The sequence below is a fragment of the Acromyrmex echinatior genome, chromosome 7, assembly GCF_024713525.1.
Source record: "Acromyrmex echinatior isolate Ae372 chromosome 7, ASM2471352v2, whole genome shotgun sequence".
In the NCBI taxonomy this organism is placed as follows: Eukaryota; Metazoa; Arthropoda; class Insecta; order Hymenoptera; family Formicidae; genus Acromyrmex; species Acromyrmex echinatior.
The window spans coordinates 9,087,238-9,100,905 of record NC_141858.1 but is presented as its reverse complement, the minus strand read 5'-3'; the positions used below and the strand labels follow the sequence as shown (position 1 = coordinate 9,100,905).

The window sequence follows — 13,668 nt, the reverse complement described above, 5'->3', positions numbered from 1 at the left end:
TTTTCGCTGATGGCGTTGCTGTAATAACGCAATTGGTAGAGAGGGAGATTACTCCGTTACTGATCAAACAGACCTCTAGCAACGTGCTCGCCCGGCCGGTCTACACTTTACGTTGATCTATTTTTGCAAAAGGGTAACAACGATGAAGATCGAGGAGGTGAAGAGCACCGCCAAGACCCAGAGGATTTCAGCCCATACACATATCAAAGGACTTGGACTCGATGAGAATGGTTCTGCCATCCAGAGCGCGGCCGGTCTCGTCGGTCAAGAAATGGCGCGTGAGGTTAGCATTTTCTTGAGAGCAGTGGCAACTGCATTGTTTTCCAGTAAATGCACGACATATTACGTGTCACGCGATACTAGAAGATAGATTAGAATGATGAAAACTTTCAAAGGCTTTCTATCATCAAAGAGAAAGCATATGATTTTCTTGTCTCGCTAGAAAATTCATAATATTTCTCTTTATCATCAAAGAATGACACAAAGAAAGATATCACGATTCTGTTTCTAGTTTAGCTATTTATGTTAATGTGTGTATAATTTAATTTTAAATTTAATTTGTTCCCGAATGGGTTACTATTTAGTTCCTTTAATCACATTAAAATTCACCAATCAATCTCATAAATTAAGACATAGCATCACAGTAGAAAAAAAAACCATAAGAGTAAATATAAAAATCATAAAAATCTGTGTACTTACATCATGCATCAGATGACATTCAAATTGCAAGAGTTTCAAGTCAATGATTTTTTCACAGATTTAGTTTTTTATTTTTTATTTATTGTACATTAATGATTTGATGGATAATGAGAAGCATAAGCACAATGTTGCTCTTACAGGCAGCAGGTATCGTCGTCGACATGATAAAGTCCAAGAGAATGGCAGGACGTGCAGTGTTATTGGCTGGTCCACCAGGTACAGGCAAGACTGCGATAGCACTTGCCATTGCTCAAGAACTTGGTAACAAAGTACCTTTTTGTCCTATGGTGGGTTCAGAAGTTTATAGCTCAGAGATTAAGAAAACAGAGGTTCTCATGGAGAATTTTAGGAGGGCCATTGGCTTAAGGATTAAAGAAACTAAAGAGGTATATGAAGGTGAAGTGACCGAGTTGTCGCCTGTTGAAACAGAGAATCCTATGGGCGGCTATGGTAAAACTGTATCTCACGTAGTCCTCGGATTGAAAACTTCTAAAGGCACAAAACAATTAAAACTGGATCCTTCGATATATGAATCTTTACAAAAAGAGAAAGTCGAAACTGGCGATGTAATTTACATTGAAGCTAATAGCGGGGCGGTAAAGAGGCAAGGTCGAAGCGATAATTTTGCCACGGAATTCGATTTGGAAGCGGAGGAATATGTTCCTTTACCGAAAGGCGATGTACATAAAAAAAAGGAAGTTATTCAAGATGTAACGTTGCATGATTTGGATGTAGCTAATGCCAAGCCACAAGGAGGACAGGACATAATGTCAATGATGGGACAATTGATGAAGCCTAAGAAAACTGAAATTACAGGTAAAAGAGAAAATTAGCGGTACATTATTTATACAGGATAATTCATAATATCAATTTTCAACAAAAGAAAACTTAAAGTGAGAAAAAATGTACAGGTTGTTTATTGAATTATAAGTGAAAAATAATGAAAATGCACTACATTTTGCTTGCATTACATTTGAGTAACGGAATGGAAAGAAGCATATTAATATTTTTAGTATTATTTATAACTTATACTTTTCTTAAATTCAGTCATATTAAAGATATGTGCAATTATAATTAGGAATATATCTAATCAGGTCAAAATTATTTCAGATAAGTTGCGGAAAGAGATAAACAAGGTAGTAAACAAATATATCGATCAAGGCATCGCTGAATTAGTACCAGGAGTATTGTTCATAGATGAGGTTCATATGCTAGACATAGAGACGTTTACTTATCTACACCGCGCGTTGGAAAGCGCTATAGCGCCGATCGTTATTTTTGCTACGAATCGTGGCCGCTGCGAGATCAGAGGAACTGAAGATATTATTTCTCCACACGGCATACCTCTCGACCTGTTGGACCGTCTTCTGATTATAAGAACTCTTCCATATTCTAGACAAGAAATCGAACAAATAGTAAAACTGAGAGCTGTTACGGAAGGACTGCAAATTGATGATGAGGCTCTATCCAGTCTCGGCGAACTCGGCACGAAAACTACTCTTAGATATGTAGTACAACTTTTAACACCCGCAGCTTTAGCGGCGAAAGTCAATGAAAGAACTAGTATTAAAAAGGAGGATATTGAGGAAGTTAATGCGCTTTTCTTGGATGCTAAATCATCCGCTAAGATACTCTCGCAAAATCAAGATAAATTTATGAAATAAAACTTAATTTTATGATAGATATAATATATTTATAATTATTTTCCTGAAATCCGTTTATTAAACAGTAATTTAATTATTAGATTTTATCAATTTTATTTTAACTTTCTCAACTCTGACAGTTACTCTTTTAATTAGAATTAATAAAAATCATGTTTTTAAAAAATGTATATACAGTGTTAATAAAAAATTACATTACCATTATAGGGAAATAGTTTTATATATATTAGAATACATGTTTTTCTCATAGAATTAAATTATTTTAATATGAATGTTACATAACATTTCATAAATAAAAATTTCTCATGAAACAATATGTTTATGTGTCTTTTATTGTCATTTTTTAATATACTTTGAATTTTGAACTAAATTAATGAGTTCATAATTAATAGTAAAATCAATAAGGAATAAAAAGCCTTGAGAATCGATGCTGAATGTTATTGCAATTACATTTTATTGTATATAATAATTGAAATAGACGTTTCGATCTTTTTGGTTTGGATCCTCTTTAGTAAATACATTAATGATAAGACTAAAATATATATAATAATTAAACATGGATGCGAATTGACTTATCCAGATACACATTATTCACATTCAAATTACGACGAACAAATATGTAAGTTCACACAATCTAATATTCAATTTTGTATTTAACGATAATTATTGTATATATTTTAGTAACTACTTATCATTAATATATTTACTGAAGGGGATCCAAACCAAGGATCGAAATGTTTACTTCAATTATTATATATAATAAAACATAATTGCAATAACATTCAGCATCGGCTCTCAAGGCTTTTTATTCCTTATTGATTTAATTTGTTAAAGCTTATAAAATTTTATAGCAAAATATAAATATAAGAGATATTTTGTGTTATACAGGATCTCTTGTATATTGCACAATATTTACACAATAAAAATAACAATAATATTTGTTTTTGCTTCGTAAGCTACCGTTAGATGTCCTAAATTAAACGTTAAACTTCTTAACATCACGAGATCTTAACATCACGATGAAAATAATTTCTCAATATTGTTTTAGATATTGAACGACTCAGAGTTCAAAAGCTGAAGAGTTCAGCTGTAATCAGAAGTTGTGACATCACTGTGCGATATCTACACTCTAAGTATAAAATCTCCGTCAATTTTAATACTCGTTAGTTTTAAGATCCTCGAATGACCGTACTGTTAAATATCGAGCACTACATTTCAATCTGTTTCTAATACATTTCTGTATGTATTTCTTAAAAGTTAAGATGCAGTACACTTTAAAAATGACAAAGTGCTCTAAGTTTTTAAATAAGTATAATATTGTGACTCAACATAAACGTAGTTTGCAACTAAGTAGTTCGCAAAGACAGAATATGAGTAAATTGCTTCCACAAAAGGAAGAATTTCAAGCGAGACACATTGGACCCAGAGAACACGAACAAATAGAGATGTTAAGACTAATTGGATTTAAGGTAATTTACTTCTGAAAATCATTTATATAATGAAAACTTGTATCTCTCTCGCTACTGGATTAATTTTTATTCGCGATACAATATTGCAGAGTCTTGATGAATTAACGGAAACCGCAGTACCAGCTAAAATTCTTCACAAGGGAAATTTAAATCTCGATGAGCCAGTTAGTGAGTAATTTTTTCAGTTAACGTACATGATACTTAGATTTTATCATCACGTGATTGTGCTAATTTGGAGTAAATTGTTGTTAGGCTTTTGTTCCATTGTCTGCGAAATTACACAGGTTTCTTTCTTAAGAATACGTACATATAAATAGCAAAAATGTATATTTTTTTGTAAGATACGTGATACTGCGATGGTTCATTCCGTGAAAACGTGACAAGTCACGAGACTTATACGATTCGACTTGCCCTAATACTGATAACCCTTTACGCAAATCATTATCTCAGGTCACAGTTCAATCTCGTGCGTCTATTTTGCTCTCACGTGTTGTTCTTCTCAAATAGACTTAATCGCATACCATTACATAGATTTCTATATATAATTTCTTTTCCCGAGATCGTGTGTGTGCTACTAAATATGCTACTGCATATTTTCTTCATTACATTTTCGTATTTTCGTTCCAATAATATTACATCAAATATATATAATAATTAGAATTTTCCTTTTTTATTTTCTTGTACGTGAATAAAATTCCATTCTACATATAATTAAAAATTTAAATGGTATAAAGTAAAGTAAAAATTAATACAAATAATTTTTTCAGCTGAGTACGATTTGATAAAGAGGATCACAAAACTTTCGGAAATGAATGACGTATGGCGTTCTTACATAGGCATGGGGTACCATAATTGTTGCGTACCACATACGATTATGCGTAACATTTTTGAAAATCCTGGATGGTAATCGTATGCTAAAAAATATTAAGAAATATGAGATACATAAGAGGTCATATAAAAACAATTTCATTGTATTTCGCCACAGGACAACGCAATATACTCCTTATCAACCAGAGATTTCACAAGGACGGCTCGAAGGTTTACTGAATTATCAAACCATGATATGTGATTTTACGGGGATGGATGTGGCGAATGCTTCCCTCTTGGATGAAGGGACAGCGGCAGCGGAGGCTTTGGCACTTGCGCATAGATATAATAAGAGAAAAAAGTTGTTTGTCTCCGACCAAGTACATCCTCAGACAATTAGTGTTATCGCAACACGCGCCGCTTCCTTAAGTTTGCCCTTAGTAATTGGTGATGTATTTAAAGTAGACACTAGCGGAAAAGATATTGCCAGTATTCTTGTACAGTATCCCGATACAAATGGCTGCATCCACGATTTTGAAGATGTTGTTAAAAGGGCGCACATTAATGGGGTATGTTGTTAAAAATTATAATATATATACTATGCCAATAAAGATATTTCTTATAAATAATTCTAATACAAAAAAGAAAAGTTTTGTAACGTTTTTATAACGTTTATTAACACACAGTGAGTGTAAAAAGTATTCAGGAGAAATTTTTGTAAAAAAATCTTATTTGTAGAAAATAAATATTTGCAATGAATATGTTCTGTCCTATGTCTTAATAAACAAAAGAGCTTCACGGATTCCTGACCTTAGAAGCTAAATTTTTCGATTGTACGAATATTTTTTATGAGTCCAAATGATGCAATTTTTCATTTTCTTAATTATTTTTAAGATAATATATTTTAATATATTATTAATTATTACACACACATCTTTATAGATAATTTTGAGAAATATACAATCTATTCTTTGTTAATAAAGTGCTAATTAATATTTACTTTTTAAAAATGATATGCATACGAATACATTTTGTATTCATTGTATATTAAAAATGACATCTTACAATAATAATATATTTTCTTAAAGACACTCGTCTGCGCTGCTACCGACTTACTAGCGTTAGCTCTGCTTCAACCACCGAGTGATTTCGATGTCGACATATGCGTGGGTACGAGCCAGCGTTTTGGAATTCCTCTTGGATATGGTGGACCTCACGCTGGATTCTTTGCGTGCCGACAGCAATTAGTGCGCTTAATGCCTGGCAGAATGATAGGTGTTACGAGAGATTCTAATGGAGAGGACGCTTATCGTTTAGCCCTTCAAACACGCGAGCAACACATCAGAAGAGATAAAGCCACCAGCAATATTTGTACCGCACAAGCGTTACTCGCTAATATGTCCGCAATGTATGCGGTATATCATGGACCTCAGGGAATACGAGACATTGCGAGTAGAGTGCACAATTTGACGCTAGCTTTGGCGAAGGGTTTGGAGGTTGTTGGAAACGCAATAAATAATATATATTTCTTCGATACTATTACAGTGTCGCCAAAGATTTCTGTACAAGTGATAAAGGAAAATGCGAATAAGGCTAAAATAAACTTAAGGTATTTCCCTAAATAGACAGCAATAGTTATGATGTTATCAATAAAATTATGAACGAAAATTTACAGATATTTTAACAACGGTACGATTGGAATAGCTCTTGATGAGACGACGACAGCAGAGGACGTGAATGATCTTTTTAAGATATTTGCAGCGAATATTACAGTTGAAGAAGTGGTCAAAGATGAAAGCTTCCTCGCGAGAAGTTTGGACAAGTCAGATTTCCATCGTACTATTTCGTACTTACAGCACCCTGTCTTCAATAGCTATCATTCGGAGACAAGAATAGTTAGATACATGAAGTCTTTGGAAAACAAGGATGTATCCCTCGTACATAGTATGATTCCACTGGTGATTATTTTCTTTAGTATTATATTTTTATACATACGTTTGCTTCTTTGTTAATATTAACGTTTATTAGGGTTCTTGCACAATGAAGTTGAATTCAACAACAGAGATGATGCCTTGCAGTTTGAAAGGTTTCACAGACATACATCCTTTCGCTCCGCTCGAGCAGACTGAGGGATACCAACAATTATTTGCCGAGCTGGAACGAGATCTGTGCGCAATCACCGGCTACGATGGTATTAGTTTCCAACCAAATAGTGGAGCACAAGGTGAATACGCGGGTTTGAGAGCTATACAATGTTATCATGAGTCAAGGGGAGACAAACATCGACAAGTCTGTTTGATTCCGATATCCGCGCATGGCACAAATCCCGCATCCGCTCAAATGGCAGGTATGCAGGTGGAACCTATCCTCATACGAAAGGATGGTTCTGTTGATATGATGCACTTAAAAAAAAAGATCAACAAATACCAAAAAGCATTATCATGTTTGATGATCACGTATCCATCGACAAATGGAGTATTTGAAGAGACGATTAGTGATATATGCAACATGGTACACAACGCCGGTGGTCAAGTATATTTGGATGGCGCCAATATGAATGCTCAAGTTGGCTTGTGTCGACCTGGTGATTATGGCAGTGACGTGTCACATCTCAATCTACATAAAACGTTCTGCATTCCTCACGGGGGTGGCGGACCTGGTATGGGTCCTATTGGAGTGTAAGCAATTATTTAAATCTTGGAATCTTACACGTAAGATCTGTTCTTTGTGGCTGAACTAGAGTATTACACTTATGATACTTAAAATAAAATATTTGAAATTCAGAAAGTAGTAGAAAATGTAGTGCAGTCCAGTGCAGTGACAAAGAACAGTTCTATTGTTACAAGTTAAAAAAAAACTATAATTTATAGGAAGCGACATCTTATACCTTTTCTGCCGAATCACCCAGTAATAAATTGTTCGGGTAACGACCATAGTGATTTAAAGAATCTCGGTTCTGTATCCGCCGCGCCTTTCGGATCATCCGCCATTCTACCGATTTCGTGGGCTTATATCAAGATGATGGGTCCGAGAGGCTTATGCAAGGCTACGCAAGTGGCAATTCTTAATGCCAATTACATGAGCAAGAGATTGGAGAAGTATTATAAAACGTTGTACAAGGGTGAGACTGGCCTGATTGCGCACGAGTTCATCCTAGATGTAAGAGACTTCAAGAAAACTGCCAACGTTGAGGCCGTTGATATTGCGAAGAGATTGATGGATTATGGTTTCCACGCACCGACCATGAGTTGGCCGGTAGCTGGTACTTTAATGATCGAACCGACCGAATCCGAGGACAAGACTGAGTTGGACAGATTTTGTGATTCTTTAATCTGTAAGTTAAAAAACTTTGAATAATACTTAAAATATCTTAATGGCAAGTATCTTATCGTCTCATTCACGTTTGTACTTCTCGACAGCTATAAGAAAAGAGATTGCGGACATTGAAGAAGGAAAATTAGATATTGTACAGAATCCTTTAAAAATGGCACCTCACACTCAGAAGCAAGTTATAACAACCGAATGGAATCGACCATATTCGCGAGAGTTGGCAGTTTTTCCTGCTGTAAGAATTTTGTATGAACATTAAATATATATTAATTCATAATAATTACTTTATAATTTTTTAGACATTTGTGAAAGGAAGCAACAAGATTTGGCCAAGCGTTGGAAGGATAGACGACATATATGGCGATAAGAATCTATTTTGTACGTGCCCACCTATTTTGCCTACAGATAATTAACATCACAATTGTGATGTTATATTTATATACCCTATTGTACAGTTACTTAGTTATGTAATGCAGGACTATTTAAATATTTATTGTAACTTTTATACAAATATATTATTTATATAAAACATAATGTTTTTTTATCTATATGACAGTAGACGAAATATAACGAGAATCTGTCTTTAAGATTAAATTTTTAAATGAACATTATCTTTCTTTTCACGCTCGCAGATATATTTTTTTTAAATCTAATTTCTCATACTACTTCTCTATTTACATTATTATATACTTTACACATTTTGTACATTATAGACCAGGCATAAGATAAGCAATGTTGTCGAGCATTTGAGAAAGTGTTTCAGGTTTAGCTCCATTAGTTTCTGGTAATTGCTGCGTTAAACAAATTAACGGACCTAAGGCACAGAGCAATGAATCCAGTAGAACTGAAAGACTACCGGAAACAGCTATTTGACCATCGTGCTCCTTCAAACGTTCTCCGATGATTGTCAAACTTTCACCAAGCAATTTAAGATGAGCTGCAACATCAATTGGCTGTGTTCCAACGACTTTATACATTCCCGTGCCTATTATTGGCTCGTTAACTAGATCTTTATTGGAACGATTTGATGGTGGTGAGATTGAAACATTCCCAACGACAGAGGGTACGCCGAGTTGAATAGTTTTCCTTGTAGAAGCAGGCTTTGTTTCTTTCCCATTACCTGAAATACAATATATACAGAATAATTTGTTAATGCTGTATTGAATATTAAATGATACATATGTACAAGAGAGAAACTAATAACTACAAAAATCACACGATAGATATATTCGATTTCACATTTTTGGCTAATGCACATGCACATGGAGAAAAAAGTGGAAATAAACTACATAACATGACATACAAATCATACAATTGCCTATATACAAGAACCAATAAACCCACCAATTTTATTAATGAATTTTTTTCGCGAGGCGGGTGGTGGCATTTTCCAAACAGGCTCATCTTTATTTGCTGGTAAAGAATGAGGCTTTGCTGCTAAGCGCTTTGCACGTCTGCGCCAATTATATTTTTCCAGATGTGGTACTGTAGCCCACAGCTCTCCTAATCGCTTAGAAATTGCCGCAAAATCTACAAAAAGCAACAATCAATAAACAACATCGAAATTGCATGCATTTATAACTTAAGGAAAAAAATATAGCTCTGATACCCATGTAAGGAGATTGCTCTAATAGTTCTTGCCTAATTTTCTTTGCCCATAGCATATAAGCAGTAAATCTCGTTTTCTAAAAATGTCAAAAAATTAAGGTCCTTCTTTGATATTCATTCTTCAATAGTACGTACCCCTTTATCCTTGCGTTGGGATTTTGTTTTGCCTACAATTTTCCCATCCTTAATAACCAATTTTTTCTTAGATTTTTCAAGCATATATAAACTATTTGCTTGTGATGGTGTTTCCTGACCTAGTGGTGGTTCCAGCTTTCTGAATCCCATTTCTCTTTCGTCAATCAAAAGAGGATCTACTTCATCACTTCCAGAATCTATACTTTCATCCTCGTTTATTCCAGAGGGATCATCGGATTCTGAACTGGACGATTGTCCTTCATCAGACAGAGTTTCCATCTTAAGTCTTTGTTGTGTGTGAATCGAGCCAGAATTCTTTCTCTGTTGTCCAATGTTACCCACTTGAGTAGATTGCATGGGCAATATCTGCTGTTGTTGCTGTTGTACTTCATACTGATCTAAGAACTGTTGACTTTGTAGCTGCTGTGCCTTTTGTCGCTTGAGTTTATTTTCCGTAAGATCATCAGATTCGAAGTCAACGAGCTTGGAAGATTTCTTCCTCACGCGACCACTACGGGAGATACCCGTGACCTCTAGATCTGAAAGATAAAGCAGACTGCACCTTGCCAAAAAAAAAGAAAGGGTCCAATGTACTTTGCAATAGCTAACTACCAGGCTTAAACATTTATAGAGTCAGGATAGACACAGTACAGAAATACTACTTCTATACAGGCTACAATGTATCAGCTACTAAAGATGTGGACAGCCAGTCGCAGTACAACTCGCACTTCACTTTCCTTCACTTCTTTTCTTTGAGAAATCTGCATTATGTTTTTATGAAAAATAATTATTCAATTAACCACTTTCATAAATAGGAGACGACAATGAGATGTAAGCAAATTTAAGGTGAATGAAGCTCTCTCAATGATAGACATTTGTACATTCTTGATCCAATTGTTTACTTTTACCATTCATCAAGTCCATTCATCAGATATACGCAATAAATTGCAGAAACGTTTAAGCAGCATGTAAAAATGAAGTGATTGTTGATCTCTTAAAGTCATAGGACACACAGAAAGATCAGAAAGGTGATTCAGCGCGATCGAGGTTAGCTCGATCTCATGAAAATTTGTATTTGTTTTTTCACAACAATGGTTCATGTACGGCGCGCAGTTAGTACGACGATTATCCGCCATGTACGCCGAAGCGCTAGCACCTACATAAGTATAACGCAAATGAATGTTACAGAAAGAGAGTTCCGAGAGTTCTCTACGAGCGCGCGCCAGATCATGCGATGCACCGCAAGCGATATCAGCGAGCAAGCAAACATTCTGTACGATGCAGTCTCAGTAGCATGATGAAAAATCGATGCTCACCGTCGCTCTTCTGAGCGCGTGCTTTCGACGTTCCGAACACATCCATAGCGTCCTTCCGCTGCCAAGAGTGCCAAGATGCCGCCTGAATCTGAACGCGCTGAACGCGCTGAATGTGAACGCGCGCGCTGCGCCGCCGCCGTTGTAGCGTACTCTCGGATTTCGCGGTTCGCGGACTCGTCACTCCTCGCGTTCATGGCGCGGCATTCAATTCGGAGTATTGCCACTTCTCCGCGCTAATATTTTTACGGGGTTGTTGCATGGAAATATCACCATCGGCTATTTATGATTTATATCACGGCAGTCTTTTTGTAGCAAAAAGGCGTTTTGTTTATTTACACGATCTTTGCAAAAACAAATGCTCTAACAGCTCACTCAAAAGATGTGCACTCGGTACAGCGCGCAGGATTTTGAATTTTTGTGACTCACATGAAATACGAATCGCTACATGGTTGGAAAATTTGTGTTAAATTTATATAAATAGATATTCAAACGATCCGTTCAAATTTTAGAATTTATTTAATATAAGAGGAATATATTATAGGAAGCAACATAAATATTATTTAAAAAGTTAACGCAAAAACGTAACACAAACACAATTTATAAGCAACTATAATATTTATTTATTATAATTAACATTTATAATATGTTGAATTAATATGTTTCAATAAATTTAACACTTCTGATATGTTAAATTAACATATTTATCTTAGAATTTATGTTTTAAAAATATTATTTTGGTTATTTCTTTGTTTACTCATAAATTGTGTTATTTTAATAAGAAATATTTGAATAATAATTTAATACAAAAAAATATTTCAATAATACAATTACATTATATTAAATTAACACTCCATAATTTATGATATATTAAAAATTCAACACAAAATTTTAACAAGGACTTGAGTAAACCGTTTCTAATACAAATAAAATGTTTTTTACTATGTAGTTTGGAGTTTACAGATAAAGAGCGTTTTCTAGTAAAAACACTATATAATACTTACATTATATCCTTATTGCTTACCAATATTAAAGAAGGATTCATTGTATTATACTGTGTCCTTGCTAGAAAACATTCAAAATTACAATTAATTTCATCAAAATTAATTTTAATTTTGAAATATAAAATTTCTTTCGCGCATCGAAAAATGTGAAAGTTAATTACAAATTAAAGATTATTGCTAGAAGAAAAGAGATTTTATTAATATGCGAATATCGCTTTAAAGAAATCACGATATCTGTGAGTTCGAATCGCCCGATTTACTTTAAACGAGGCACTAATTACTTATATTATACCGCGGTTCATAATATGAAATGTTTTTCGCGCGCTATGAAAAACGTGAAGTTAATTTGTTTTAATAATCGAAAAAAAAGAAGGGAAACGTTTGTGGGAAATACAATATGATTTGTTTATTAAATATCAAAACAAAATAGTTGCTTATAAATATGTAATAAAATTATTATCCGCTTCATCGCGCATCTTTGTTGTCTATGATAACGAAGTGTGTCGCTACTTCCGATTAATTTGAAGTGCGCGACTAACTTCAAGCGAGACGCCAGTTTCGAGAAATTTCTAACGATTCGCGCCGTACGAAATGTTTCTCCCGCGTCGCGATCGCGAATATTATCGACAATCACGAAAGAGAGGACGAAATCTATACGGAAATCGAATTGGTTTCCGAGATCTTCGTTTGTCATGCAACTGTTAATAGGTACGTAACGAAATTATTGCCTTTTTCGTAGTCACATATTTTCTCAACCGACGATCGGAATTCGGGAGCACCGCTGCCATTTGCAATCTCAAATAACAAGATTCACTTTACGCACTGATCGGTAGTTTTTATGTTCTAATGATATGAAATTTTCCGTGAAATATGAAAATGATTAATTATCGAGCAAGAAAGAAGGAAGATGTATATGAAAAGAATAGAGAAATTATTCACACTTTCATATAATACAGTTTTCCGAGGGACGTCCTGAGACATTCCTTGGAGAAGTGTTATGCGTGTTAATACGAACCGACATTAATATGAAGCGGTTATTATTATCCAGTCATTTTATGACGACTTCTAACGTACATATTTGAATAGAAGTACATAATAACCATGATTTCTAGGATTTCTATTTTGATGGTTTTTGAACCCCAGACTTCAGGTGGAACGATCTTCAACTAATCGCTCTAAATTTTGATTTTTTTTAAAAAAGATTACAATGCATACAGATAACACCGGCTTTTCTCATTTTTCTGTATCTGATTTTTTTACAGACTGACTACAAGGCACTAACAATCCGGGAATTTCGGCAGTAATCGATCTCCTTCAGCATAATAGAATCTCTGACAATAATTAAGGCTGCCTTCAACAGAACTTTAATCGAAAGGTAATAAGCGTGATAATAATAATTATTTTACTATACTGCAGCTATTTTTACTTGTAGCATTTCCTTCCTAACTGACAATCATAAGAGATTTTTCATAAATTTTTTATGTTGCTGATAATTTGTAAATTTGAACTGAAATTTATATTTTAATAACGCTTATTCATACAATATTTATATGGAAAGTACAATTTTATATGTACATACATACATATTAATCAATTGAGCATCTGCAACGATAAAATGCCGGATACCAACTGTAGTCAAATA

General features: G+C 34.4%; 3 protein-coding genes across 9 annotated transcripts; 2 read left to right on the top strand and 1 right to left on the bottom strand.

Annotated features, from left to right (window-relative positions):
- The first annotated feature begins 13 nt into the window (after window positions 1-13).
- Window positions 14-2,674, top strand: pont (RuvB-like helicase pontin). Its single transcript, XM_011069937.2, has 3 exons — window positions 14-283; window positions 840-1,515; window positions 1,810-2,674. Exons 1-3 carry the CDS (start codon window positions 143-145, stop codon window positions 2,361-2,363), a joined length of 1,371 nt encoding a protein of 456 aa, XP_011068239.1. The 5' UTR covers window positions 14-142; the 3' UTR covers window positions 2,364-2,674.
- An 834-nt stretch (window positions 2,675-3,508) lies between these two features.
- On the top strand, window positions 3,509-8,500 carry LOC105154421 (glycine dehydrogenase (decarboxylating), mitochondrial). The gene is made up of 10 exons (XM_011069928.2): window positions 3,509-3,829; window positions 3,919-3,997; window positions 4,597-4,732; window positions 4,815-5,205; window positions 5,725-6,245; window positions 6,312-6,594; window positions 6,665-7,314; window positions 7,507-7,970; window positions 8,056-8,201; window positions 8,266-8,500. The coding sequence occupies exons 1-10, from the start codon at window positions 3,602-3,604 to the stop codon at window positions 8,377-8,379; spliced, it is 3,012 nt and encodes a 1,003-aa protein (XP_011068230.1). The 5' UTR covers window positions 3,509-3,601; the 3' UTR covers window positions 8,380-8,500.
- On the bottom strand, window positions 8,438-11,153 carry LOC105154423 (uncharacterized). Of its 7 annotated transcripts, none has more exons than XM_011069931.2 (6): window positions 11,026-11,152; window positions 10,322-10,470; window positions 9,710-10,248; window positions 9,576-9,651; window positions 9,311-9,496; window positions 8,438-9,086 (listed from the first exon to the last, which is right to left on the bottom strand). In XM_011069931.2, the coding sequence occupies exons 2-6, from the start codon at window positions 10,332-10,334 to the stop codon at window positions 8,674-8,676; spliced, it is 1,227 nt and encodes a 408-aa protein (XP_011068233.1). In that variant the 5' UTR covers window positions 10,335-10,470; window positions 11,026-11,152; the 3' UTR covers window positions 8,438-8,673. The 7 variants fall into 7 exon arrangements, with proteins under 7 accessions (XP_011068233.1, XP_011068238.1, XP_087264314.1 ...); XM_011069936.2 differs by having other exon boundaries at window positions 9,710-10,242; XM_087408188.1 differs by lacking the exon at window positions 11,026-11,152 and adding an exon at window positions 10,870-11,015.
- Between the last annotated feature and the right edge of the window lie 2,515 nt (window positions 11,154-13,668).

Coding starts and splice junctions, on each gene's coding strand:
- pont (XM_011069937.2), top strand. CDS start 143: ATGAAGATCGAGGAGGTGAAGAGCACCGCCAAGACCCAGAGGATTTCA. Junction 284..839: donor GTCAAGAAATGGCGCGTGAG/GTTAGCATTTTC, acceptor TTGCTCTTACAG/GCAGCAGGTATCGTCGTCGA. Junction 1,516..1,809: donor TAAGAAAACTGAAATTACAG/GTAAAAGAGAAA, acceptor AAATTATTTCAG/ATAAGTTGCGGAAAGAGATA.
- LOC105154421 (XM_011069928.2), top strand. CDS start 3,602: ATGTATTTCTTAAAAGTTAAGATGCAGTACACTTTAAAAATGACAAAG. Junction 3,830..3,918: donor TAAGACTAATTGGATTTAAG/GTAATTTACTTC, acceptor ACAATATTGCAG/AGTCTTGATGAATTAACGGA. Junction 4,733..4,814: donor ATTTTTGAAAATCCTGGATG/GTAATCGTATGC, acceptor ATTTCGCCACAG/GACAACGCAATATACTCCTT.
- LOC105154423 (XM_011069929.2), bottom strand. CDS start 11,071: ATGGATGTGTTCGGAACGTCGAAAGCACGCGCTCAGAAGAGCGACG. Junction 10,249..11,025: donor ACGCGCTCAGAAGAGCGACG/GTGAGCATCGAT, acceptor TTTATCTTTCAG/ATCTAGAGGTCACGGGTATC. Junction 9,497..9,575: donor AGAGCAATCTCCTTACATGG/GTATCAGAGCTA, acceptor TGCTTTTTGTAG/ATTTTGCGGCAATTTCTAAG.